The sequence below is a fragment of the Lissotriton helveticus genome, chromosome 4_1 (assembly GCF_964261635.1).
Source record: "Lissotriton helveticus chromosome 4_1, aLisHel1.1, whole genome shotgun sequence".
Taxonomy (NCBI): domain Eukaryota; kingdom Metazoa; phylum Chordata; class Amphibia; order Caudata; family Salamandridae; genus Lissotriton; species Lissotriton helveticus.
The window spans coordinates 298,761,139-298,788,824 of record NC_136063.1 but is presented as its reverse complement, the minus strand read 5'-3'; the positions used below and the strand labels follow the sequence as shown (position 1 = coordinate 298,788,824).

At 47.5% G+C, this 27,686-nt stretch overlaps 1 protein-coding gene across 1 annotated transcript in view; it reads left to right on the top strand.

The window, feature by feature from the left end:
* The window catches only part of TBC1D31 (TBC1 domain family member 31), a 670,562-nt gene that overhangs the window by 337,259 nt on the left and 305,617 nt on the right, over positions 1 to 27,686 (top strand). Inside the window, exons 10-11 of the mRNA XM_078686822.1 lie at positions 733 to 879; positions 24,679 to 24,812. Of these exons, the coding sequence (XP_078542948.1) occupies positions 733 to 879; positions 24,679 to 24,812 (281 nt within the window). The remainder of the gene's footprint in view (positions 1 to 732; positions 880 to 24,678; positions 24,813 to 27,686) is intronic.

The following is a 27,686-nucleotide window of genomic DNA, read 5'->3' as shown; positions in this document are numbered from 1 at the left end:
CGGTGTGAAGGATAGTAAACCATTTGAAATTCTTCAAAGGTAGTATCAAGGGAGGGAAGCATGGGAGTAACAACCACTCACAATGCCTTGCTATGTTGCAGTTTAGGGAAGATCTCCGGGGCCGTCAAGGGCAGCTTGCAAGATTGTGTACACCAAAAATAAAGAGCAGCAGCCAAAGGGTGATTATATAGCAGGCTCAATAATGTATGCTGGAGGGGCTGTAAGCTCACAGAAATGTCCAGTACTGTAGAGGTCAGTGCACCTCTTCAGGAGTGCCCCGCCTGAACCCTTCCTCGGGGCAACCGTGTCCCATGTCTAGGAGTGGAATCCCGTGTGGAGGCCACAGCCATCCACAGGCATATTTAAGCCGGCTCATGGTTGGCACTGTTAGAAACGAGCCACTGTTTATTTTTGAAGTAAAGGAATAAAGATCAAACAGCGATCACCCTTTGAGTGCTTACTAAGGGGGACTGGTCATCATTCCTACTAGGCACTGGAGGGGGCATGGGAGAACACAAATTGTTTTGTACTGTTTAAATGTTGTGACTTTAATGACAAATCCCTAAATAAACTTTAAAATACCCCAAGTCCATATTTTTAAAAACATTTTAATCCATGGTAGAAATGAATGCTGTAGAATTCTATTTACCAGTAAGTAGTTTATTATGTTTCATTTCAGTGTTTTAATTCATTTTAAAGACATGCTTGTTTAACATCCATTTTGAATTGCAGGATGTTTATTTGGCGCTCATTGCTGCGACTGCCAGAAAACAACACTGCCTTTAGTAGTTTAATTGACAAAGGTACACATCCTGCATACTTGCACCTTCAAGAGGAATACCCTATAAAAAGCCGAAAGCTATTGCGAGTGTTGCAGAGGTAAGTGAGATTTTCAAACCTACTGTCTTGTTCCAATCACATACTTATGGATTAGGATGATGTAATTTGATTTAGGATATTTGCAGTTTGATTTCTAAGTGCAGTGTGTGGGGCTTTGGCAAGTTATATGGGCAAGTTTTTCCGGTAAGTTTTTTAAATGAGTCAAAAATAATATACTGGGGACGTGTCTTGGCCACGAATTAAAGATGGTCACACTGTAGTTGGACTCCGCCATTAATGTCGCATAACCCAGCAATCCGATCAGCCATCCAAATGTAACTCGACATTCAAATAACAGAAAAGTGTTACAGACCAGCTGGGGCATCTGAGGACCCAAAGAGAATCCTGGTAAAGCGATGGTAGACATGGTGAGCAGGGAGACATAATAGGTGTGCGGAAGCAGCCGCCGATGCCATTGACAAGAGCCGCCCAAGAAGACGCTGACATCTGCAGCGATGACATCCTGGATCAGCGGGGAAGCGGGTGAGGCCCCTGACCGCCCAGACGGATTTGTGGTGAAAGGCACTGTACAGCAGCTGAGGAGGCCGGGCAGCGAGGTGTGGCTGGGCCTGCCGGGGACCGCACTGACTGAGAAGGCTGCCCTCAAAAATGTGACATAGCGGCAGGTGAAACACATAAAGCAAGGGTGGCTAGGGAGTTAAGCGTGCTGCGTCGAATATACAAACCTGCACTTCTCGTCCACTGGGCCGCAAAACACAAACAGCCCAGGAGACCGCGTAATACCCACGTCTCCGCCCCTCCCTCCATCCCCCCCACTCGATCCGAAGTCATAGGACGTGGCTGCACATAGGTCCACATGGGGAGCATACCGGGGGCAGCAGGAACCAGGCAGCAGTCACTGACACGGTCTGAAACGCGAGTGAGGCACGTGACCTGATCCCCGGCGTACACAGACCAGGCCTCAATAGTGCATACAGACCATAGGCGAAGGGGGTTAAATTGAATCAAATAAAAGAGGACCTGCAGCAAGGGACACAGGCTGAGCAGAGGCAGCAGCCAGCCAATTCGTCCACCTGCCTCCCACCCCATTATCACAGCTGACCTGAAATGAACAGCAACAGGGCCCGGGCGTGTTGGACACCAAAGGTGGAACAAGTTTGGCCAATATAGTCAAAGACCGACAACGCAATGGTGAAACCCAAGGGGCCAGGAGCCATGCAGTCAAACAAGATGAACAACTAAACAATTCCCAAACCCCCACAAATAGAAGGATCAGAGGAGGTAAGGGAGCCCTCCCTGGGGGTCATAATGGCCGCTATAAAGGACCTGAAGGGTACACTGGACCCAAAATAGATACAGTGACTATTGAGGTCAACCTGATCAGGACAGAGCTCTCAGAACTCAGGGATAATGTTGTGACAGCAGAGACACACGTCACCCAGCTCCAGTCCACGACTAGACACCTGGAGGCACAAATACAATCTCTAACCCATCAGACCAAGACAATGGCAGCCAAACTTGAAGATCAGGAAGGACGGGCAAGAAGAAACAACATCAGAGTTGTGGGGGTACCTGAAGGGGCGGAGGGTCCCAGGGTTGCCCTCTTCCTGGAGGAATTCATTGTGAATATGCTGCGACCCAAGAGGCTGTCCAGATTTTTCTTGATAGAGACAGTGCATCGGGCACCTGTGCCTCCGCTCAAACCCGGGGCACTGCTGAGGACAATAATTGCCAAGATGTTTAACTACCGCGCCCGCGGTGCCATCCTGCAAGCTGCCAGAGCAAAAGGAGTCATTCATTTTGAAAATACCCTGATCCGGTCCTTTCCCGACTTTATGCTGCAGGTGCAAAGACAGAGAAGGAGCTTTGAGGCAGTGAAGAGGGAACTCGGAGAGTGGGAAATTAAATATATGATGCTCTTTCCAGCAAAGCTCAGAATAATGTCAGAGGGGAAGGCCTGGCACTTTACTTTACTTTCCCATGAGGCATGGGATTGGCTGGAGGGGAGGCGTACTACCAACAGGAGCGTCATCTAGGGGACGAGATCAGGCCGAGGAGGCCCTGACAGAGACTAAAAGAATGGAGAACAGCCAATCCACCAAGAAGCAGAGGAGGCACATGCAACAGAGCTGGACATTGATGGGAGTAGTGCAAGTTGAGGACACTGATGACCTGGTTTAGGGGGAGCCCGACGCTAAGGAAGTTAGCATGCAACTGTAAGCAGTACTTAATGAAGGGATGGGGGATTAGTGCTATCGAAGGGAATGAAGACGGAAAAGTAAAAGAAAGGGAACTACACAACATAATTGTAAACACTGGGGTTCAACACAAGTAACTGTACTAGTTGGAAATCGGAAGTGGCCAAAACATTTCCCCACTGTGTTTGGTAAATGTTAGCAATTGGGCGACAGGCTCTCTGCAGGTTGACAAGTTGGGGAATGCACAGCCTTTACAGCAGGGTAGCAGGGAGGGGGTTGTAGGTTGGGGAAGTTCTTGTATTATCATGTTCTTAGCAGACAGTTACGTGCTCAGGGAGGGGTATAAGAGGAACAAATCCGAGATATAAAGTGTCCTCTACAGGAGTGGTTGCACACAGGGGGGCGGAAGGGGAAGTAGGAGGATAATCTTACATGATGGCGACACTTAAAGCATCTTTTAAATCAATAAAGATATGGTCCTGGAATGTCAACGGCCTTAACATTGGGTTGAAATGGACAGTATAACTACAATTTATCGAAAGACATCATTTTAATACAGGAGACACATCTCCGGGGGAATCAGTACAGTGCGCTGAATAGGCTACGATACATACTGCTAGCACACACAGGCTTCACGACTGGTTCACGGGGAGTTGGAATATTATGAGAGAGATTTTGTCCATTTTTATTTCTTACTGAAGAGACCAACACAATGCGAGTTTGGTATTCAAGGTAGTAAGACTAGTCTGCTTGCATTTTGGTGTTCTGCAACGCCACTAAAATGTTTGTTTCCTTTTGCCTCTGCCAAATATGTGTGCTTGGATTAAAGTTGCAGGGTTTAGAAGCATATTTTCAAGTCTGACCTTATTATTTCATACATTGCTGGGAACCTGGTAATATTAAATCATATTTGATCTTTTGGCCCAGTTTAATTCTGTCACTGATTGGTAAAAATGGCTGACTCATATGAGTCTTGGTCAATAAATAATATAACATTTTCCCATAGTCACAGGATGAGTAAAATTATTTGATATATCAGACCCCCTTGCTCATAAGTCAGTATTGATAGCAGGTCAATTGCTTGATTTTAAAATTTACGCTGACTAAAGCAGCGGTTTCCCGAATATCCATTATTTTTGATTTGCCCTAAACTTGTTGTTTTAAACTTCTTGTTCGGTGCCTGTAATTAAGAGCGGGCCTGCCACTAGAATTCGACATTGGAGGTTAGTGTACTAGTGTTTGGGCACGCAGGGACATAAAATCGCATAATGACGTGACCATGAAGCATTACCGAGGATTAATTTTTAAACTTAGGCTGACTAAGCAACGATTTCCCCCATATCCATTGTTTTAGATTTGCACTTTGACCTAAACTGCTTGTTCTTAAACTGCTTGTGCGGTGTCTGTAAGTAAGAGCTGGCCCGCTGCTAGAATCCGACATTAGAGGTTAGCGTGCTAGCGTTTGGCCACGCAGGGACAAAAAATTGCATGCTCACGCAACCGCGCAGCGGACGCCCTGTAGGCATGCCAAAGGCAAGGATGTCTGCACCCAGAATGCTTCATGCACCAGAAGAACCCCTGGTCATTTCCATTACCATGTCTACTCACAGGAGCAACTACTTGCACTTAAAAGTAAGAGCTGTAATTCCCCTCTACGGGATGGGGAGAAAGATAACTGTTCCTACCGATGTAATGTATGCAATTTCTTCTCCTTGGTAAGTGTCCCAGTAGCCGTGCCTTTAGAATCAATTATTTTTATTGCGTGGTAAAGCATCTTTATACACAGCTCAGCTGCCTACATCCAGTTGCCGGCAGAGCGTAATATCCTGACAAGTACACAGCGTACGGGTCTACAGCCCGGAGGGCGATCCAGCGAAAGAAATTTCAAGCCATAGCATACAGCCAGGGCAGCTGCTTAGACACCACTTTTATAAAAAAATAAACAAGAAATAGACAAACACCCAAACCCTCCACCCCCCAAACCCTCCCACCCCCACCCTGCTCCGCATCAGTCTCTAACTCCCCCTTCCACCCTCCATGGCCGCCAGTCACATCTCAACATTGCACAGACTACCTTAGTGGCCCCCCCAAGGCTCCAAAGGAATAAGCTGTAGAATTTGTAGGTATTTCGGGCACCTGACTTCCCTCAGATCTTTAGAATGGAGTTGTAAGAATGGACCCCATAGCTTTGCATATTCGTAACCCTTCCCATCAATGCTCAGCGAAAGACGTTCCATTGCCAAAAGATGCCAAAGTCTCTGGATCCAATCCCGCGGATCAGGTGTGGTCGAGGAACCCCATTGCGCTAAAAGAACCTGTCGCACCACAAGCAAAGCTAACGCAATCTGTCTACCCCTCAGCGAGCGTAAAGGAAAGGACTTGGGATGAGGGAGTCCCAACAGCGTGTGCTCAGGTGCCCGGGGAAATGTGATCTGAAAGGCATTGTCAAGGTCATCAAGAATCGCTTTCCAATATCGCACCAATTTCGGGCAATGCCACAACAGGTGCACCAAAGTGCCCGTAAGGCCACACCCCCGCCAGCAGAGGCCTGACTTCGCTACATCCCAAGATTTGATGCGCGCCGGAGTATAGTACCAATAAGCGGCTACTTTATAGGCCGATTCCGCACCCGCGGTGTTAGAGGCAGGGTGGTGCGCTCGATAAAAGATATGTTCCCATTCTTTACGTGTCAAAGAGCGCTCTAATTCAGTCTCCCAGCGAACCTGCGCCTTCGTACGCTGTTTCTTGGGTTATGTCAGGATCATCCCATACAATTCAGATATGAGCTCACGGTCATCCTTCTTGCAGGCTAACCATTTTTCAAAAACGGTCAAGGGGCGGGACATTGAAGCGAAGTTTGACGGTTGGGTCACCCAGTGTGCTAACTGCAAATAATGAAAAGCGTCGGACTCTGGCAAATGGAAGTAGTCTATACACAATTGGGGGAAGGGGATCAAGCCTTCAAGGTCGAATAGGGAGCCAACCCTTTTGCAGCCCTCCTCGCTCCAGCAGTGGAAGACTGGGGACGCGCACCCTGGCGAAAATTGGGATTGTCAACACTAGGAGTCATGGGGAAGGGAAACATAGTCCATCCTCTGCGCTGCGCTAATTGATCCCAAGCTTTCAAAGTCGGTGAAGTCACCGGGGAAGAGTAAAGTCCCCACGCTCTGTATTTGCGCGGCAGCCATTGCTCACGCTAGATATTACAGCCTGCTACGGTCTGGTCCATGAAGTTCCAGTGTTTGCTGGACAAGGGCCTATTCCACTCCGTGACATATCGGAGACATGACGCCTGATAATAAGCCGCCAGCAGGGGAAAGCCCAGCCCACCCTCAGCTTTCGGCGCAGTGATGAGTGATAATGCCAGCCTCGGCCGCTTGTTGCTACACAGGAATTTGTTAAGGAGCCCCTGTAGCTTCCGAAGGGGGCCCGGCGGGGGGCTCACTGGTAGCATCTAAAAGCGAGATAGGATACGCGGGAGCACAGTCATTTTTACCGCCGCCAGCCTCCCATACCAGGCCAAGTTGAGGCGGGACCAGTCCGAGAGTGCTTTGGCAATTTGATCCACCAATCGTTTATAATTAAGGGAGGCCATGTTAGCGATAGAGGAAGTCAGCCGGATGCCCATATATGTAATATCAGAGTGCACCCACTGAAAGGCGAAGTCCTGCTGCAGATCTTGGACCTCTGCAGCGGGTATAAAAATATTAAGAATTTGCGATTTTGAGAAATGTACTTTAAATCCTGCAGCCTTCCCGAATTCGAGGAGCTCCGCCGATAGGTACCGCAGTGTGGAGTGAGGTTGGGTAAGAGTCAGAATAACACCGTTGGCATACATACTAATTTTATGTGTGTTGGCACCAAACTTAATTCTCGCGATACCCACATTTGACCGTACGCGTTGGGCAAAAGGCTCCATATAGAGCGCAGGAAGCAACTGGGACAATTGACACCCCTGTCATGTCCCTCTAGTGATGGGGAGAAGGACTGATTTACACCCATTCACTCGCACCGCTGCCGTAGGGGCGGCATAGAGGCATTGATCCCAACTAAAAAAGTTATCACCCAGCCCGTAGGCCCTCGACTGCAAACCGGTATTCCCAGTCCACCCGATCAAAGGCTTTCTCTGCATCCATGGAAAGAAAAAAAGCCTTAGCCCATGATCGGCGGACCAGGTCTATGAGGTGATGGAGCCGTTTGGTATTATCCCCCCTGTCGTATTGGGACAAAGCCTGCCTGGTCTGGGTCTATGATACCGTCCATCAAGGGGCTGAGCCTCGCTGCTAGGATGCTCGCGAAGAGCTTCGCATCAATGTGTACAAGAGAAATCGGCCTATACGAGCGGCAGTCTCTAGGATCCTTCCCAGGTTTAAGGATGACCGCGATAGCTGCCTCTGACATGGAGGGAGTCACCTCCCCTGTATCGAGTAAGGAGTTGAAGAGTTGGGTGAAAAGAGGAGCCAGCTCCACACAATAAGTTTTGTAGAAAATGGCAGAGAAGCCATCCGGCACCGGGGATTTGGCTACCTTCAACCGAGCAATCGCAGATATGACCTCCTCTATGTGAATCGCAGTATCAAAAGCGTCCGCCGATGTTTTGAAGAGAGGTGTAAGGTTACAGGACGTCAAGTAGTCTGCCACCACCCCAGAGTCCATCGCCTCCCCCCTGTACAGGCCCTGATAGAACTGCCGGAAGGATTCCACAATATGGGTGTCAGTGGTATGCTTAACTGCCTGAGGGTCTCTAATGGACAAAATTGTCATGATCTGAGCTCGCGCTCGTAACCTATGCGCCAGCATACCCCCCCCTTTGTCCCCGCTAAGGTAAAATTTGTGTCGCAAGCGCAGGAGGGTGTGTTCTGCTCTATCTAAATCGAGGTGTTTCAACATGCGCCGCTTTGTCTCTAACTACCTCCCAGTCCTCTTATGTATCGTCTCCAAGGCACCCACCTCCTTCTCCAACTCTGCGCTTCTCTTTGCGTAATCTCGCAAATGATGCGAGCGCAATAAACTCCCCCCGCACCACTAATTTCAATGCTTCCCATACTGCCGCTAGGGGTGTACCTTCCTGGTCGTTATCTGTGAGGTAGTGGGTTATAATGTCCATAGCTGTGTCTTTAGAGGCACATACACCCATACTCACAAAGAGGGAAAACAACACTCTCGACTCCACAATCAAATCGCTAACCTATATACTGCTAAACACATGATCATTAATCAAGCAAAAATACGAGTTTGAGTTCTTGATACCAATCCTGATCTGGTTTACCTAACGGAGCCCGACTGGATCGCGGCGCTACCAGCAGGATACGAACTGGCCAGTGTAGACAGGGAAGGGAAAAGGGGTGGAGGCTCAAGCCTGAAAGCTACATTGAATCCCATCCAGCATCTGGTAGTAGAAGCTATGACCTTTAATTTCAAACTTAATAACACCCTATCCTTCCCTGGACTACTCTTATACTGGCCCCTGGGTCCTAGGGCCCCATTCACATAATCGCTCCAAAGATTCACGGAATCATGCACAGACTCCCCCACTTTCACGGCACTTGGAGATTTCAACTATCACCTAGAATGCGTAACCAACGCGGACACATACCTCCTATTAGATAATATGGCAGCCTTGGGGCTGTCCCAGATTGTTATGGAGCCCACACAGAAGGGCTATCAAACATTAGATGCAATCTTAACAATAACCTAAACATTACCTTGAAAAAAATACTTCCATTGACCTGAACCGATCATAAGGCCCTCTTCTTTTCCAGAGAACAAAGTCCCCCAACAAAACAAACTACTTCCTTCTAAAACCAGACCGTGGCACAAAACTAACCTAGTAGAGGACCTAGTTAAATATTACCCTCGGTTGGTTACACGATAATAACAAGGCTGCTGATAATGTCGACAGTTGGATCAGATCAGCTATTGACTTTCTGGTCCCAGAAAAATATACAAAACAATGTAGAGATCTAGCCTCAGCCCCATCGTACAGACCAGAACTTAAAAATATAAAATCACAGTGTAGGCTCCTAGAACACACCTGGAGGCTAGACTACAGTGAGCAGGGAAAACTTTACTCTAGACTAGCCCTAGCTGAATATAAAGAAGCAGTTATAACCGCTAAAAAGAACTATTTCACCTCCAAATTAGGGGCAGCAAAAAACTTAAATACGGAGTAGTCATCTTCCTGTCCAAACTCCAGCAGGAGAATCAGTCATCTCCAGATCAAGCCTTCTGTAAAAATTAGCCAACTGGAGCAGCAGCAGCAGCAGACCGAGAGGAGCCAGGCCCGGCAGCTGTGCAATCAGAGAGCCCCGTGGAAATGCTGTGACTGGCAAAAGGTGATAAGGGGTACTTGGAGGAGGGGGCAGGATGCATAGGGTGAGAGAAGCAGGCTGGTTGTGGGCAGTGGCGTCATAGGGGGGGGGTGGAGTCATCTGCTCTGCACAGCTCAGAAGGAACCCATGTGACACAATCTGTCCAAGCAGTGCCAGGCATAGATATGTGCTGGTAACAAGGACCTTGCACAGAATTTAAAAGAAAGAACCAAAAATCATAAATCCCTCAAAATAAAACTATAACCAGTGACTACTGCTGACCTACTCCAGCCACGCAGCAGGGAGCCCGCGAGGCAGGCCTGACAGGAATGAGCCATCATAAACTTTTAGAGCAGTGGCGCCGCTTTTCTGTTTGCAGTCAGGTAGCACCATTGATTTCTGCTTGCTTTACACGCTTCATGGCACACGAACAACAAAATTAAAATATATGTTACCTTCTGCGTGTGTGAAAAGAATGCCGCCTATACTAATCCGATCGCCATGGATGCTTTGATAATACCGTTTTAAGCGTTGCTCAGGACTGCCAACACACTTATTAAGAAACGTGAGCTTGGTGAGCTGCTTTTCTCTCCTGTGGCTGTTTCAATCCTGCCATCTGCTTGGCCCACTCTCCAGGTCTCTCTCCCTTCGCCTCACCTGGCCCTCCAGTCTCTGGCCCCGTCTTACTCCCGCCACTGTTCGTCACGCTGTTGCTATGGTGGTATTTACCACTCCACCAAGTGCTAGGCGGGACACTTGACGCCGCCGCCCGCCCCTCGCCCGCCCCTCCCGCCACTTTATTATGGCTGCTCGGAGGGGAGTTATATAATCCAGGAGAATTACCCATGCCAAGCCCCGCGATCCCTTTTGTTTTGGGATCGGGGAAAAGTGCGCGCGCCGCTGCCGCTGGGACGCGTGTACCTCCGTGCCACCCCAGTGATCCCATCCAGGCCGGACTCCGGATGACCAGCTGGTTTGTTTGCCTATCATTCTGTCACACGCCGATAACTAGCCGTCTGGGCAGAGAGGGGCGGGAGACTTTAGTGCATGCAGGCTCCTGTGGCCACGGTACGGCTATTAGGGAGATAAACAAGGAAGAGGGCAGCACCGTACAAGCAGACGGGAAGAAAATAAGATATTGAATCAGAAACAAAAAGTCAACATAAATCCAGGGGGAAAAACATGGTTTCCCAATCACCAGAGTTATCTGCTGGCAGTGTGCCCAGCGGTGGAAGTAACTACCCTCTACTGAACGCAGATAACACCACAGGCTAAATAATCCCAACAAAAGTATCCTGAAAAGCTAGTTTTACTGGTGAGGGAGCGGGCTTTATACAGGGCCCTGGCGCTAAGAGATTTCTCCCGAGATAAACACGCGCTGGCCATTTGCTCTAAGCCCTGTCCTTTGCAGACTGGGGGGCATGTTTTTCTTTCTCCCCTCTTCTCCATTGGCTGGAATGTAAACAACGGGCGTGTTTTTGACTTGTTGTTTAGCATTCCAGCCAATGGAGAAGAGGGTAGAACAAACCTAAAAAACACGCCCCAATCCGAAAAAGACGGGCCTTAGAGCGAGACAATGACGTAACTGAGACTTCTTCTCCAATGGCTGGCCGCCGTTTAGGAAGTCAGCCAATGGAGAAGAGGGGCGGGGTTAACCCTCGCTACTCGGTCATTAAATCTCGCCAGCGAGACTGCGCATGTGCAAATGGAACAAAGGATAAAAACTGCACAAAAAGGGCAAGAGAGCAGGAGTTATGTGGAGGACTGGCGCCAGTTTATAGGTAGAAGTGCTAGTGTATCGAAGGGGTGATCTACTAGACCACTGTTAGGGGTAGAAGTATTAGGATATAGGGAGGGCTTACAGAGAAAAACATAGTTCTTGAAGAAGGGGAGGGGGTGAACCGGGCTGAGTATAGAGATACAGTTTCTGAGAGTAAGAAAGAAAACAAGTCACTTAAATGCAATAAAATAATTGCATTTTTTCAGTTTTGCAGATTACCAGGGAAGAATAAATACATCTTCCTTACAAGATGCACAAAAAGATGCCTGCCTCCATATCAAATGCAGTAGCAGACCGCCCATGCAATGGAAACCGCCTTTCTCCTAAGTGCAGATTTACTAACCGGATCGCCAAGCCTCTATATGACAGAAAGATGCAGCTTCCCATATCGCGTGACAAGATAAAAAAAAAATGAATGGACAGCAAACAAACCATTGCTACACCTGAAAAGACATGGCAAATAGTAAAGCCCAAACTGTTTGTATAAGAGTAAAAGTTAAAAAACTTTCTACACTCTTCCCCACAGGAAAGATGTGAACAGAAACAGTCCCCCAACAGGCCCACATGTGGGGATTGAGAGCGAGCGTACCTGGAGCAAGGCGGTCTCTTGCGTCTCTCCGGGCCGCAGCTGGAAAATCTGAGGGACTTGCCTCTCTGTGGAGTGTTCTAAAGCGTGCTAGAGTCGGATTGGCTGCGTTTCAACTTTGGTTATTTTTACAAAAGGAGAAGGATGGGCTACTGCAGTGACTGTGCAGTGCCTTATAACCTATTGTATTATGTTTCATTACAGTTATGTATATATTTATTTGTACCGTGAGACTCCCACCTTGATGGCGGGGATGATTCAAGCATGTGAATCTATGAAAGACACCAATACTGGATAACTAAAAGTTACAGGTAAGTAACTTGTTTTCTTCTTTTCCACACACACACACGCACACACACACACACACACACACATATGGAGAAGCAATGGCTCCCTTGAGAGAAGCATTTCCAGTGGCCTAGCAAATGGGGTGCGGTCCACCCTCGGTGGCACGAGATTTGGATGCAGCAGCCTCCTCCCGCTCTTACCTGCCGTGTAGGTATCGGAAATCGGTAGAACCCCACCACTCTACATTGCAACCCTCGTGGCAATTTCAGATAAACCCGCCAGCACCCCCACTCACTCTACATGCGGCCACAGGCGGCAAACCCAGGGACCGCCAAGGGCGGCGAAAGGGCTAGCTACGCCACTAAGCATTTCCCACCTTAGGGCCTGTTTTATACTATGGCAGATGAGGTTTTAAGATGGCAGCAATTCAGTCCATTGTTTTTCTCCTTCCATGCCCTCTCAGTATGAACCAAAGTATATGCAAATTACTCTTGACCCTGTTCCTCATGAGAACAGGCCGGCACAAACCGCCAGGTACTCCCTGAACTGGAACACAGGTAACCTAGAACTGACTTTGCCCTACTTAGAGCTCTCCAGCCAGAAGTAGCTTGGTTCCAGTGGTACAGTGAGCCCAAGACCCAATTTGTGGCACGCTTAGGGCATCAAATGAAAAAACAACAAAGTGATGGATGGAATTCTTGACTTAATCTCAGTCACTGACAATCATGGACCAGGCCACCTCAGTTTGGACCCAGCCATAGGCGAATACATTTTGACCCTGCTCATCATGGGATGCTCTGCATTTTATGTGCAAGCAGTAATGAATTATTAAACAACTTTTTAGAAACGTTTTGCAAAAACTTATTTTATTTGTGCATAAGGAAAGAAATGTAACATTATGAGCAACTGCTTCATGTATGTATTGAGGGGGACAAAATGTTTAAGTTAACTAAACATGTTGATAGAAATGACGTGAATGAACATGAAAAAAAACTCAATATGATTTTATCCAGAATAGGTACGACATTACAAAGAAGCGTTTACAAATGAACAACCCCAGAAGTTATTTGCAAAAATGCCTACTATATGGAAATCAGACTAATATTACGGCCAACTGTAGCGTTCATATTAAGAAATAAGCAAAGAACAAAACTAAGAACGAACCAAGAAGATCGATTAAACCTTTTGATGCACTGAAAATGTGTATTCTATTGCCTTTCTTTCATTATCTTCCTCCCAAAACATGCTTCCCTGCAATGCAAGTTAACAGCGAAATACATTCCTCCATTGCTGTTGCAAAGCCTTCTTGGAGCGTTTCCAAATGCTCGGACGTCCGTCTACAGCCCCCGCAAATGCATATTTTGGTACAAAGTGATGCAGGAGCCCCGGGGTGTCCCAGGCGGGTCTGCAGTGCACAACGGGGCCTCCGCAGCTCGCGCTGCACGTGCTCGGGATCAACAGTGCGCCGAGCTCATCACTGGCACCTTGAACTTTCCGTCAGACACAAGGCGGAACAGCGGCACAGCAGCACCCGCAGCGCACAATGCCAGGGATTGCACCACTGCCACGCACGCACATGTCACCGCTTGCGCGAGCCATGTTCGAATAGAGCATGCGCAAACGCAATGAAAAACGTTAGCGGTACGCGGACTGATGGTGGGCGTGGTGGGGTGTATTGTACGCATGCGCACCATTAATGCGCATGCGCAGAGTGAAAGGGGTACACCGCTCGATGGGGTCCACTCCTCTATAGAACACCGGCGCGAGCCTCACTGGTGCACGGCCATCTTGGTCGCGCACCACCTAGCGACCCCCCAACTTTCAGAACGTTGAACGGCCTTCTGGTCTCAGTAGTATGGGCTGGAAAAAGAAGTCACGTGGTGCTAGATACATTTAAACCGTATCAGTGAGAGGGAAGTTTGGGGCTCTGTGACATAGCCATGCAGTATTATGGAGCGCATATACAAAATGCGGCTGAATGGGCAGCAGATATGGATAACCAGGAGAAACGATTGTTACAAGGGACATGTGAACCACTCAGAGACATTGGCCTTGGCATGTTAATCGTACAGTAGCAGGAAGTAAGTCAACTACTGGGTAACCCGTATCCCTGGGAACAGTTTATCTCCTTGCAGGAGGCACCGGAGGCTTTTTCGGAGGGGATTGTGCATTGTCTGTGGTACGCAAAAATTGCAATGGCTGCCATGAGTTCTGGACTGAATTTCCGGAGGCGCAACCCAACCCCAGAGCCGAGACCCTTCTAGTGACTCTTGGCATGGGAGGGGGCGGGTACTTGCGATTTTAGATGTGTAAAGCCCTCATGGCAGACAGACAGAAGGAGCTGTTAGCCAGAACGGTGTGGAGTGACGATTTAAATGGAAAGCTCACAGCTAATGAAGACCTAAACCTTAATAAAGGGGGTAACCGGTAATTCGAGATTCAGACTAATTCATTTCAGTGATGTGCATTGTACCTATCTAACCACGATTAAACTAAGTAGCGTTTCTTGGGTCGGTCAACAACTTTTACACATTATGATTAGAAAGGAGCTGCTGTTGTCCATCTAACATGGTACTGTGACAAGATGTTGACTTATTGGCTGGTGTTAGTAGCTCTATTACACAGAGCAACAGGAATTAAAAATTTGCAAACATTCGTGACAAGAATTTTCAATTCTATTAAGGACTAGGAGGCGAGGATTATGCTTTCTCATTTCTTTAATGAAATGCTCAGCAGCCAATAAAAACAATCAAAAAACTACATTTCCCATCAACACCAGGGAATGACCATAGAGACTACGCTATAAAAGGTCCAAACATTAGTCCTTCTTCCTCTTTCTTTGTGGAAACAGTTCCATATCGAAAAACAATCCCAAGTAAATCAACAAAAACAGTTCGAAACATGCCGCAGAAATCCAAAGGATCTTGTAGCAGAAGATCGAGGAACCCTGGGTCCGAGAACTAGGAAACACAGGAGACTCCCAAAGAAGACGAAGATCATCATTTCTGGTCTGAACCTGAAAAAGATACAGAGCCGTAACATCCAAATAATGGAGAAAATTAAAGCAAGTCAGGGGGGGGAAAAACAAGGAAAAAATAGACTTGTATCAGAATGTAATCATTATACAGTACATAACAATGTAACAGAGTCATAGAAAAGGGTGGGATAATCCTCGCCTCCTAGTCCTTAATAGAATTGAAAATTCTTGTCACGAATGTTTGCAAATTTTTAATTCTATGTCAGGACAGGAGGCTCCGATTATGCTTGTTCAAAGCTGGTCCACCACAACAGAGGCAACACTAACAATAGGTTTATAATAAAACTGTTTGAAAACAGAGTCTGAAGACCAATCTGCAGCTTTCATAATATCAAACAGAGTGACACCCATGGAAAAAGCCTTAGAGGCCATTGCCCCTCTTGCGGAATGAGCCCCAAACACAGAAACATCAATGCCCGCCTCGGACATGAGCCAGCGCACCCAGCGAGCCAAAGTAGCCGGTGCAACAGGGCGAAAAGGCTTCTGCAAGGCAATCAACAATTGACCATGCATGTCCGTACGCAAAGAAGCGGTACTCACCTCATAATCCTTCAAACACTGGACAACACAAAGATTGGGATGATCAGGAAAAGAAGGATAAGTAATGGAGGAAGTGTTGGACTTAGTCCTCCTAGAGAGAGTGAACGTGACACCCTCAGGGGTGAAACTGCGACCCGCAAGGTCCAAAGCGCGGATATCAGAAACGCGTTTGCACAATACTAGACACAGTAACATGGTCAATTTTGCAGACAACTGTTTACGAGACAAGGAAAGATTAGAAGGCCAAGCCTCCAAAAACCGCAGTACAACCAAAACATCCCATAAAGAAACATATTTAGGAGTGGGAGGTTTCGCCAAACGAATCCCTTTAAGCAGTTTGGAAAGTAAATGATGTTCACCAACAGGTTTACCATCAATCTGGACGTGTCCAGCAGAAATAGCCGAACGAAAACTATTAACTGTCCTATAGGCCAGACCGGAAGTGGCCAGGGAAGTCAAAAAATTAATGATTAGACTGACATCCGCTGAAACGGGATCAACTTCCCGTTGAACACACCAATCACACCAGCGTTTCCAAGCCCCTCTATATCGCTTGTGAGTATTGGGAGACCAGGCGTTACTAATGAATTTGGCAGCGTCGCTAGAAATGCCCGGGATCGACCAACAATCCCCGAGATTCGCCACGCCAGCAACTGGAGAGAGCCGGACAGAATGAGGGGATGCGGATCCCCGAGAGGATCCTGCAACAGATTCCACTTCAGGGGAAGAAGGAGTGGAGAGTTGCAACACATCTCCAGGAGAACTGGGAACCACGCCTGAGCCCTCCACAGAGGAGCAATCAGAATTAGTTCCGCTCGAAACCGCTTGGTGTAAGCTAGTACTCTGGGAAGCATCATGAATGGGGGAAACGCATAACAAAGAGTCGAGGGCCACTGTTGAAGAAAAGCATCCTTGGCCAGAGTCAAGGGATCCGGTCTCCAACTGTAAAACCGGGGAAGTTGCGCGTTGAGGCGAGAGGCAAACAGATCCAGGTGACACTGGCCCCACTGCCGAAGAATGGCACGGAAGACTCGAGGATGAAGTCTCCAGTCGCTGAAATCCCGGAGATGTCTGGAGTGCCAATCCGCAACTTGATTGTTGCGACCCGGAAGATACTCTGCAATAACCGTGATCTTCCTTTGCAGACAAAAATGCCAAAAATCTTTGGCTATCTCCGCCAATACCTTGGACCGTGTCCCGCCCAGCTTGTTGACATAGCGGACCGCGGACACATTGTCGGTTCGGAGAAGAATGCAACAACTCGTCTGAAGGGGGGGAAAACGCCGTATCGCAAAGGAACCCGCCAGGAGTTCCAGACAATTTATGTGGAGAGACAACTCCTGGGGCGACCAACGGCCCCCCGTCGAGACAGACCCACAACGGGCTCCCCAACCCCACTGGCTCTCATCGGATTCGACCACCAGTTCCGGAGACGAACCGAACAGGGCTCGACCGTTCCAGGCCTCCATGTGGTCCAGCCACCACTGCATCTCCCCCCGCACTTCCTCCGAAAGAGGAATCTGATCCGAATAGCGGAGGCCTTTCCGGAGATGCTGAATCTTTAGGCGTTGCATCGCCCTGTAATGGAGAGGACCCGGAAAGATCGCCTGAATGGAGGACGCTAGAAGACCAACCACACGTGCTAACGACCTCAACGACACAGTCTGTTTGGAAATAACAGACGTCAATTCTCTCCTGATGTAGCGCAGCTTCTGGCCGGGCAAGAGAAGTTGACAAGTCACCGAGTCTATCCGAAAGCCCAGAAAATCTATAGATTGAGTGGGGACCAAAACCGATTTCGGAGCATTGACCAGAAAACCTAGAGACTGCAAGAGTGCGATGGACCACTCCAGATGCTGCAGAAGCTGGAAAGGACAATCCGCCATATGAAGAATGTCGTCCAGATATATGATCAGTCTTACTCCCTGCGAACGCAGATGTTCCACAACTGGTCTCAGCAATTTCGTGAAGCACCATGGTGCTGACGAAAGGCCGAAGGGGAGAACCTGATACTCGTACCAACGCCCCAGCCATTGGAACTGGAGAAATCGACGATGGGGCCGGTAAATCGAGATTGACAGATACGCGTCCTTTAGGTCCAGACGGACCATCCAATCTCCCTCCCGAAGGAGATCCCGCAAAAGATGGATGCCCTCAATCTTGAAGTGTCTGTACACCACCCCGCTGTTGAAGTCTTTCAGGTTGAGAACCAGGCGAGACCCGCCCCCTTTCTTCTCTACCAGAAAGACCGAGCTGACAAAGCCCTTCGGATGGCGTGCGGTAGGAACAATCGCTCCTTTTTTGAGGAGAACCTCGATTTCGTCTGATAGACAGGCTTGAGAGTGACGGGGAAAAAAGCATAGGTGGGGGAAGACGGGTCTGATGTATTGGGTGATAGAACTCTATTTTGAAACCCTGAACGGTTTCTAGCACCCAAGCATCGCTGGAGATCATACGCCAATTGTTCAGGAAAAATTGCACTCTGCCCCCCAACATCACATCGCATGCTTGAATTAAGCTCACCTGTAGAGCCGGAATCTTGGTAATGGCCTTGTTGTCCACCTGATCGCCCTTTGCCATATTGACCCTTTCCTTTGCGGGACGGATAGAAATTGGCACGAGAGGAGTATCCTGAGTTATACTGACCACCACGCTGCTGCGAGGCTCCTCTCTGGGACTGCTGCTGCGACCCACGGCCGAACGAGCGTCCCCCTTGTCGTCCGGCCTTGGCAAAAACCGGACGCATGGACCGGCGCAAGGATGCCTGTGCCCTCTCAATGCCGCTGAAGGCGGACACAAATTTCGTCAGTTCCTTTAAAAATGGCTGACCAAATAAAAGGCCCTGCGCCTCTGGACCCGCTTCTGAAGTCGCCAATTCTGCCAACTTGGGATCCAGCTTGAGTAGAATGGACCGACGCCTTTCCGCAGAAACTGCGCAATTAACATTCCCCAGCTGGCAGACAGCCCTCTGCGCCCACTCTATGAGCTCATCCGGGTCCACGAGAGCTGAAGCTTCCTTAGCTTTGAAGCCTAGATCTAGGATCTTGGAAAGGGGGCCAAGCATGTCCAGCAACTTATCCTGGCAAGACCGCCAGAAACGGTCCAGGCCCTTCTTAGGATCTCTCGAATATTTTTTGAGGTAGGTGACCATCATCGGGTCCACCTCCGGAGTCTCTGCTAGGTGGTCCGCAAGGTCCGGCATCGGACACTCGGAACGTAGCCTGGCCCTGACTGACGCCTCAAATGGTTGGCGAACGTGCGCCTCAATATAAGCGGCCACTGCAGGAGAGGGCAACCAAGACGTCGAGTTTGGATGGAGAATGTCCTCTGGCTCAAAAGTCAGCAGGGAAGGACGCTCAGGGGCGTCAACAAAATGTTCCTTGCGGAGACGCTTCTTGGGAGGGGGAGAATACTGACCAGAAGAGGCATGAGCATGGTCTGACTCCTCCGCATAGTGTGACGCAGGCGATTTAAGCTTCTCCGAAGCCAAAGTCTTCGCCAGCCTCTGAAAGTCCGACTTATGTGGATTATGGGGCGATTTGGTGGACTTCTGGGAAGGAGGCAACCAGCCCTGTTGCACTGCATACTGATTCAAATGTCGTTTCAGGGGATTTATAGCCCAAACAAGTGCCTTATTTACTGAAAGTTGCACACCCTTATCCAATTCCTCCACCAGATCATATCCAAGAGAGTCATCCTCATCATCATAATAAACACAGTCATCATCTGCGTCATAGTAATCCGCCATTGCACTAGAGTGCAGATATTTAGAGCCCACAAGATGACTGGCACCGATATGGTGTATCAAAGATACAAGTAAGGGGGAGTGACCACCCCAAAGCAGGCTAAATTGAGGTTGAAGGAATCAACTCAAGGCAAAACAAATTAAATGTGGAGGGAGACAAGCCTGCCAACCAAAATTCACTCTAGGCAGAGCCTATGCACACATAATAGCAACCAAAGCACTTCCCTGTGCTCCGGCGTCGAACGGGGTCGAAAGTTCAGGGCTGTGGGCGTGAGCGCTGGTAAAAGCGTTCCTTCACTGAACCGGCGTGAGGAGAAACAGCCTGAAGCCGGAAATAATGCAGCGCGCATGCGCGACGCTGCTGCCACTGATACACCGGCTCGAGAGCGCTCGCACTCTCCGAGTGAGCCGACGACCCCTGCTCCCACTCCACTACCGCAACCGGGCACAAGCGGCCAGGCGCAGGGAGGCGAACACACGCTCCCAAGAAGACACGCCGCTAACGGACGCCTAAAAACACCGGCACACACGAGAAGAGGAGCCGAGTGCCAAAGTATACACAAGCACCGCGCACAAGGGGAAACAAAGCAGCGGTATACAAGGCAAGTGTATAACAATAGTCAACAAACAGCAACAACAGCAAATGCAAGAGAATAAATGTAAAGAGACTTAACTGGCTGCGGAGCAGCAAAGAAAGAGGAAGAAGGACTAATGTTTGGACCTTTTATAGCGTAGTCTCTATGGTCATTCCCTGGTGTTGATGGGAAATGTAGTTTTTTGATTGTTTTTATTGGCTGCTGAGCATTTCATTAAAGAAATGAGAAAGCATAATCGGAGCCTCCTGTCCTGACATAGAATTGTTCTTAACCTCTCTCTTCGGCAGAGCCTATTGGGAATCAAAAGCAAACCCCAAACGAGGAAGATGCAATTTTAAATTTCTCCACCTGGCATTGATCTTAGCGAAATGGCAAATAGCCATAGGTTGGCTGGGAACTAGAAGCATGGCAGGGTCACTTTAAACAAGAGACTCAATTGAATGGGCCATAGCAGAAGAGAGACATATTACGATGTCCCGAAGAAACGCTAAGGCGAATGAGCGCTTAGGGATGTGGAGAGAGACACTGAAAGCATTTGAGGAGGTGGGTACGATGGTGGAACAGACATACACTCCATCTCAGCCTTCAGAGATGGTTGCCTAAGAGTACTGTTGCCAAACTGGGCCTGTTGGGTGGGCGGACATTACAGAGCATGTACGGAGAATGGAATATCCACAGACAAAGGAAAGAATGTGCAGTATGTTGGATGACAGGGGTAAGGCTGTACGAATAATGTATTCAATGGAGGGTGAGGGCCCACATACCGGCATGGATACTTAAGGATCTTGTAGCATGACCTATGGATGATGAGGGACTTGTTGACATAGCTGCTTCTGTTATGTATTGGTTTGTAAATGTGCATGCTTGTAAAAGGATACAAAAAGATACATATTTTAAAAAAGATATTTGCAATATTATATGCAGAAGCAACTGGTTTATAAATTTTGACTGCACTAAAGTTGGCACGCTGAAAGGCTGAATTCTGAAGGTATGTTTCAGAAAGTTTGGGGCAAATTAATCAACAGGGTATTGTTACAATGAACATAAAAGTGCTATTTCCTATTTAGTACTATAGAAAAATTCTGTAAATTGTAATAAATAAATCATAATAATTAGAACTGGAGTTATGAATGTTAGCGTTTTACTAGTAAAATAACCCCTAAAACATCAAAGCGACACCCACAGGTATCTTGTCGTGCAAGACTGGGGCAAAGTCAAAGGTTATGCCCAGTTTCAGACTTGGAAGAATTTTTAAAGAAAAGTTTAGTAAAGTTCAGTGGGGCAGGGCAGCCGGCAATGTTTGAGGAGGCGTTGTTGTAATCAGGGAGCCATTGGAAGAAGTTGCTGTGAAGATTTCTACCTGCGTACTTTGTCACTTTTTTGGAAATAGAACTACGGTGGGATGAAGCTGCAGGCTGTAGAAGACCAGGGCTGCACGAGGCAAAAAACCTTCAGTGAGCGGTCTAGCTGAATAGGATTTGCTGCTGCGGAGAAGAATGTAGCTTGAGCTGCCGCATAGTTAGGCTTACCAGCGATGCACTTAGGTGGATCGGCTGTCAGGTAGGTCCGAATCTTCTGTTAATAGGGATTTATAAGCATGGCTAATCACCCGAGAGGGAATCCAGGTGCTTTCAGTTCTTCTTCCACTCAATAGCTGTGCAAGGCTAACTAGCCCAGTCTTTATTCCAACATCCCCTCTTGTATAAGGATACATCCCCAAGAGTGCAGCTATGGATTTTGGTGCAGTAGGAAAGACCATCAAAGAGGCCCCCTCCGCCTTGTGTTCCTATCTAAACCCCCCATCCCATTCCACTATATCAGTATTTGCCTCAGGAGCTCTTGGGAAGCCGCATCCTCAACTCGCCCCAGATATTATCAAATGTTTTCAGCCCTCGTGCACCAATCCATACCCATCTCCCATTACCGAAGAGATGGGCTTATTTATCTCTGCATCAAGTCATATTGCACCACTGTCAGAGCGACATTGCTAAAAAGGAGCATATATCGCTCTAGTGTCTGGTCTCCTCGCACTCCCAAGACCACCAATTGGGGTGAGAGGTGTATCGCAATGTCCAGGGTATCTGAGATATTATGCCGCACCTCCTTCTAAAAGCCCTGAATCTTCGGGTTGCTCCAAATCGTATGGGGTAGTGTTCCTCTGTGTCGACACCCATGGATAATGGTCTGTCTCTATTCTACCCATACGAAACAGCCAGGTCCCTGTGTAGTATGCCCCGTGCAGAATCCTCAACTACATCAGCTGGACTCCAGTCCTGATCGCCACCTTACGGGGGTAGCTGCTAGCCACCCCCCAATCGTCATCCTCCTACCTGGCCAGGTCCTCCTCCCATTTAGCCCTTAGGCAGTGGAGTGGAGGAAGACTGTTGTGTAGCAAGGTTGAGTATATTTGTCATACCGTGGAACTAACCTGGGGAGATCGTAGGACTCCATATTCAAGAGGTGTTTCCTCTGGGATCTCTGCCATGAGGCCTTTGTAGCTCCGTAGGATATATGACAGTTGTAGGTATCGGAGGTCTTAAGTGTCTACCAGCTCATATTGTTCTTGCATTTCAGAAAATGATTTGGTGTTACCATTGTGGCAGATGTCAACTATTTTGGATATGCCCAACAGGTCCCACTTTTTATACCCTTCTATTATGCACCCCCTCTTGAGGACATCTGCCTCCTACATCAGGTTTTCAGTGTCACTTTACCTTTCCATACCAGGGAATTTGTTACCCTTTTCCAGAATTCTACCACCATCTCCATCGGTGTTGGAAGGGGTGCCCTCTCTCTACGCTCATATAGTTGGCGGACATAGCCCTCAGGGTCCATTGTCTGCTGGTCTGCCATTAGTAATGGCTGTTGTCGGGATGAGAAAGCCCAATCATTAACTACCTGGAGCTGGGTCGCCCAGTAGTAGAGACTCAAATTTTGAAGTGGACTCCCCCTCTTTAGTGGTTTCTTTGTCAGCATGAGCAGGACTATCCTTGCAGTGCTTCCCACCCCACAATAAGGTTCTGCCCACACCGTCCAATGCTTTGAAAAACTCCTCTGGAACCTCAAAGGGAATGCTTTGTAGGATGTAAAGAAATGTCGGCAGGCGGATCATCTTATAAAGGGCGGCTACGCCGAGCAGCGACAGCAGAAGCTTCCACCACCAACCCACATCCCCTCTGTAGTTATCCAGGACCCTGGTGTTTCCCAGATAAATAGCTCCTTGTCCGTGGCCACAAAAATGCCCTAGTACTTAAGCCCATCTAGGGGTATATTTCAAGACTCCTTTCTTCCCCTCTTGCAAGAGTGGGTAGACTTTCAATTTGCACCAATTGATGTAGAGTCCTGAGTAAGACCCAAAAAAGTCAGAATGTGGGGATTCGTGTTATGGGTCAGTCAGGTACAGCAGTATGTCATTCACATAAAGGGATATAAAATCTTTCCACCCAGGGTCCCATCGCAACCCCCTAAGGAGTGTGTCCTGGTGTATCCAAACTGCCATTGGTTCAACTGCCACAAAAAAGGATAGTGTATAAGGGGCTAGCAAGTGCTGCTGCTGAGGCTGAATTCTGTAGAGACCGACCCTTTAACTGGCGATTGAATGTTTATAGGGCAGCCCAACCCAGGGCAAATAGTTTGGGCAAATGCCATGTTTTGTAGTAGTGCCCACAGATGGGGCTATTCAAGGGAGTTGAACGCCTCCAGACTAGTCCGTCTCCACCAGGCAGTCTATCACTTTCATCAAACGATTTGCAAGGACTTTCACCAAAGTCTGAGGCTCCAGGTTGAGCAAGGAGATTGGCTGAAAGCAGGCACACTGCCCAGATGGCTTCCCCAACTTGTGAAACCTCAATATTGTGGCCTTCCTCGGATCCCACGGGAGGACCTAGTCTTGATGGGCTTTGTAAAACATATCTTGCATTGAACCCGCCACGAAGGGTTGAACACACTTGAAGTACTCGGCGGGCAGACCATTGGGGCTTGGAGATTTCCGCCCTTTCATTTGGCCCATAGCCTCCGAGATTTCTATCTTCGTGTGCCCTGCTTCTAAAACATTCCTCGCATCCCTCCTCACTAGGGGATTGAGAGATCTACCACGAAGTCCCTCAGGCCGATTTCATCCCCTCCGGTCAGGGTTTGGTATAGACCCTCCAGATAAGCGGCAAAAGCTTGTGCGATTGCCGCTGGGGTTTTGACACATAGATAGAATTAACAACATTAGAATAATGTTTTTCAAGATGGTATAAAGGACTAATATTCAAAAACATATAGTAATTTGATATATTAAATATTAGATAGATCAATAATAGATATTAGAAAGAAGCAATATTATAAATGTTATTCAACTGAGTGTCAGTCATTAGTGTGTGTGAGCAATCTGATAGCATGATAAAAATGTGACATTTAGCTTAGTCTCAGTAGTCAACCAAATTGAGCTTTTGATTTGTTGGCAGATTAAGTAATTGCTTTAAGTGTGAGCTATGTCACATGGGATCCATTTAAAATAAAATATGAACTGTCACATGATCAATTTCTTTCAGTTTAGTACTGCACATTTCATTTTAATGTGGGCTTTAACAAAATAAGAGAGCTAAGATTTAGAATGAGTGGATCTCACTGAATAGAGTGCCAGTTAAAAAGAACATTATGTACAATTTTCAGTTCAATAGTGTTTTTATCAAGTTATCAAAGTTAAAGTTGAAATGTGTGTCACATTCAAACCAAGCGGTTTGACTGTTTCTGTTTCTCACTCTCTACAGAACTCTGTCAGCATTGTCTCACTGGTCAGCCATCTTTGGTGAGACACGATACCTTCCACTACTTGCATTCCCATTTGCGAAATTATTCCAGAACAACCAACTGATCTGCTTTGAAGTTATTGCCACTGTAATAGGTGAGTGAGCACCATGTATGGATTGATCTACTTAATGGATTTATCATAGGAGGTTAACAAAGTCATCCAGTCTTCGTATGAGAGTAATTTTACAATGTCGACTGCCAGAAAGCTCTAGTGGCCAAAACAACAGGTTTAGCGTGAATGTGATCAATAGGAACTCAGTATGGCACTAAGACTACACCCTGAGCATCCTCCATTATTGAGATAGTTCTGTATGTGAGACTAAAATGACCAGGGGCTCTGCCCCCAGACGTCCTTTAATACCATGGGGTAGTTGACTTTGACACGAAGGAGGTAAGCCAAAACTCGACGCAGAGAGCATTTAAGAATAGAGTGAGTGATACCTCCCATATGCCAACTCTTTTAGTCATTCAGTCTCCCAAGTGTTCTGTTGAATGGTCTTGTCTCTTAAGGTCAAATCTCCACTGATGGACTAAAGTGTGAAATCCAGGTCAACTTTTAAATATTTTAAAATTATTTTCAAGTTGCCCAACATGGTCTTTAATATCAGATTTTCAATTGTGATTGATAGTGACCTGTGCTTGAACAGCCTGTTAAACCCTTGGGTGAAGCTCAGAAGGCTAATCTCTCCGTCGACCAACATACATGTCAGTTGGGTCAGCTGGTGGGCCATGTAGTAATACCCCGTATATGGAAGGTGGAGACCTCCGGAACCAGTGTGGGCTTGTAGTTTGCTAGGTTTCCAGTCTCAGTTTCTTTCTGTTACAGTTAAACATTTTGATTTCAGAACCAATGTAGTTCAGAGTCATTTTCTGGATCAACAATGGCAGCGTACAAACAACTATTTGAATCTGGCACCTACTACTATCTTGATCACTAGTACCCTCCCTCAGAGTGGGAGACGTTGATGTGACCATCACGCACAGTTGTTAAGGGTCTTTTTTAAGAGGTGTTGTAGATTACTGTCAACTGTCTTATTTAGACCTCTGTTGCTTAGTCTCCCTAAGTAGAGTTAAGATAATCTGTACCCTCTTCATGCCGAATAATCTACTGTGGGGTTTCGATGTAGCATAGAACATGGGCATTACCTCACAAAGCCCCCTCCAATTTCCCTCTCCCGTCAATTAACTTCATATTCAGAGAAAGGAGACAAAAATCCTATTATGGACATTAAGACAAATAGGGAAGATTTAGGAGACATTGGTGGTTAGAATGTGATCAGCATATAGAAAGGATTTTACAGTGCCTGCAGGGGTGGGAACCCCCAGCATCTGCTCCAAAGTTCTAATCGCGAGATGACACAGGCTCAGGTATAAGCAGAAACAGGAGTGAAGATAAAGGGCATTCCTGCCCTGTGCCATGTTTATGTAATAGGTTGAGATGGAATTCCCCCTCAATTCACCTGGGCAATAGAGTGATTATATAATCATTTCACCATATAGATAAAATCGTTACCTGAGCCAAATCTCTCTGACTTATGTATGTAACATGGTTGAATGCTTTTCCAGCATCAGGAGATAGAATGAGGATATCGACCTCGGCGACCCTAAAGCAAGCACAAGAGATGTACAAGTGTCAAGTGGTACCTAGAAGTCTGTCCAGGTACAGACCCATCTTGGGATGGGTATACCAGTGATGGGATTTTTCTACACAACCTAGTGGCCAAGATTTTGTACAGAATTATGGTATCATCATTGATATGGCAGATTAGCTTACAACTACTGCATTCAATAATGTATTTTCCGTCTTTAGAAATAGAACTTATGATGATTTGTTCCAAAGTAGGCCTAAGAGAGCCAGTCGTTTTGGCCACTTTCAAAGCCTTTTATATAGCATTGGCACCATGAGTTTTGCACATTGTATAGAACTTTCTAGGGTATCCCTCCTCAGAGGCAGATCTACTGGTTAGCTGATTAGGAATCACAGTGGTGAATTCTTCCATGGTGATATTGCCTTTAAGGAAGACTCTCCTTTTCAAATTCAATGAGTCTGGGGACAAAGGGCTCAAGCAGTTTTCTTCTAGTGTCATGTCTGATCTGAGTCATACAGTGCTTCATGAACTGCAGTCATCTATATTCTCCTCATAGTGTGTCAGTATGCACCTCACATTCCTACAAATAGCAGGTATGGCTAGATGTCTTTTCCCTGGAACTATTTCAATGTAATCAACCTACCCACTTTTTGGCTGTGCTCGTAGTTCCTCAACTTCAACTTTACTTAAGCTTTTTGCTGCAATGTAGATGAATAAGAACTCAGATGGACTTCAAGCTGCAGATTCCTTACCTTGGAATTGTCCGGAAATGTTTCGCTAGAAGTACCCTTGCATGACGGTAGGTGGCATCGTTCGGCCCGCATGGCATTGCCCGCGCCAGAAGTAACGTGCACTGTGCCTTTAAGGGTGCCATTTAATGGACCCCTATGAATACCAAACGCTAGACCCCAATGAGGACACTTGGTGTGAAGAATTGGCGGATGCCAGTGTACTGGACACCTCCCCAGATACTGGTTTTGTTTCTTCTCCTACTGTTGCTACAGAGGAGGGAGCCTCATTTTCTATCAAGGTGAAGATGGTGGCAGAGGTCCCTGCCCCCCTGTCTGGCAGTCAAGACTAATATCTTGATCGAGGTTCTTCAGCCGGGAGTCACCCCCTCAGAAGCACTTCTTCCATTTAATGAAGCCTTCACGGACATCCTGCGTGGGGCCTGAACCAAGCCCTAAACAGGGACTCCTGTGAACAGGCAATTGCCCGCTGACCCAGGTGACCACAATTTCCCCACCCAGCACCCTACCCAGAGAACTTGGTGGTCCAAGCCTCCAACTCCCGAGTAAACCCTGGTGCATTCCCTACCACCTCACAGGATAGGGAATCCAAAAGGCTGGACAACTTGGGCAAGAACATGTTTTCTTCCA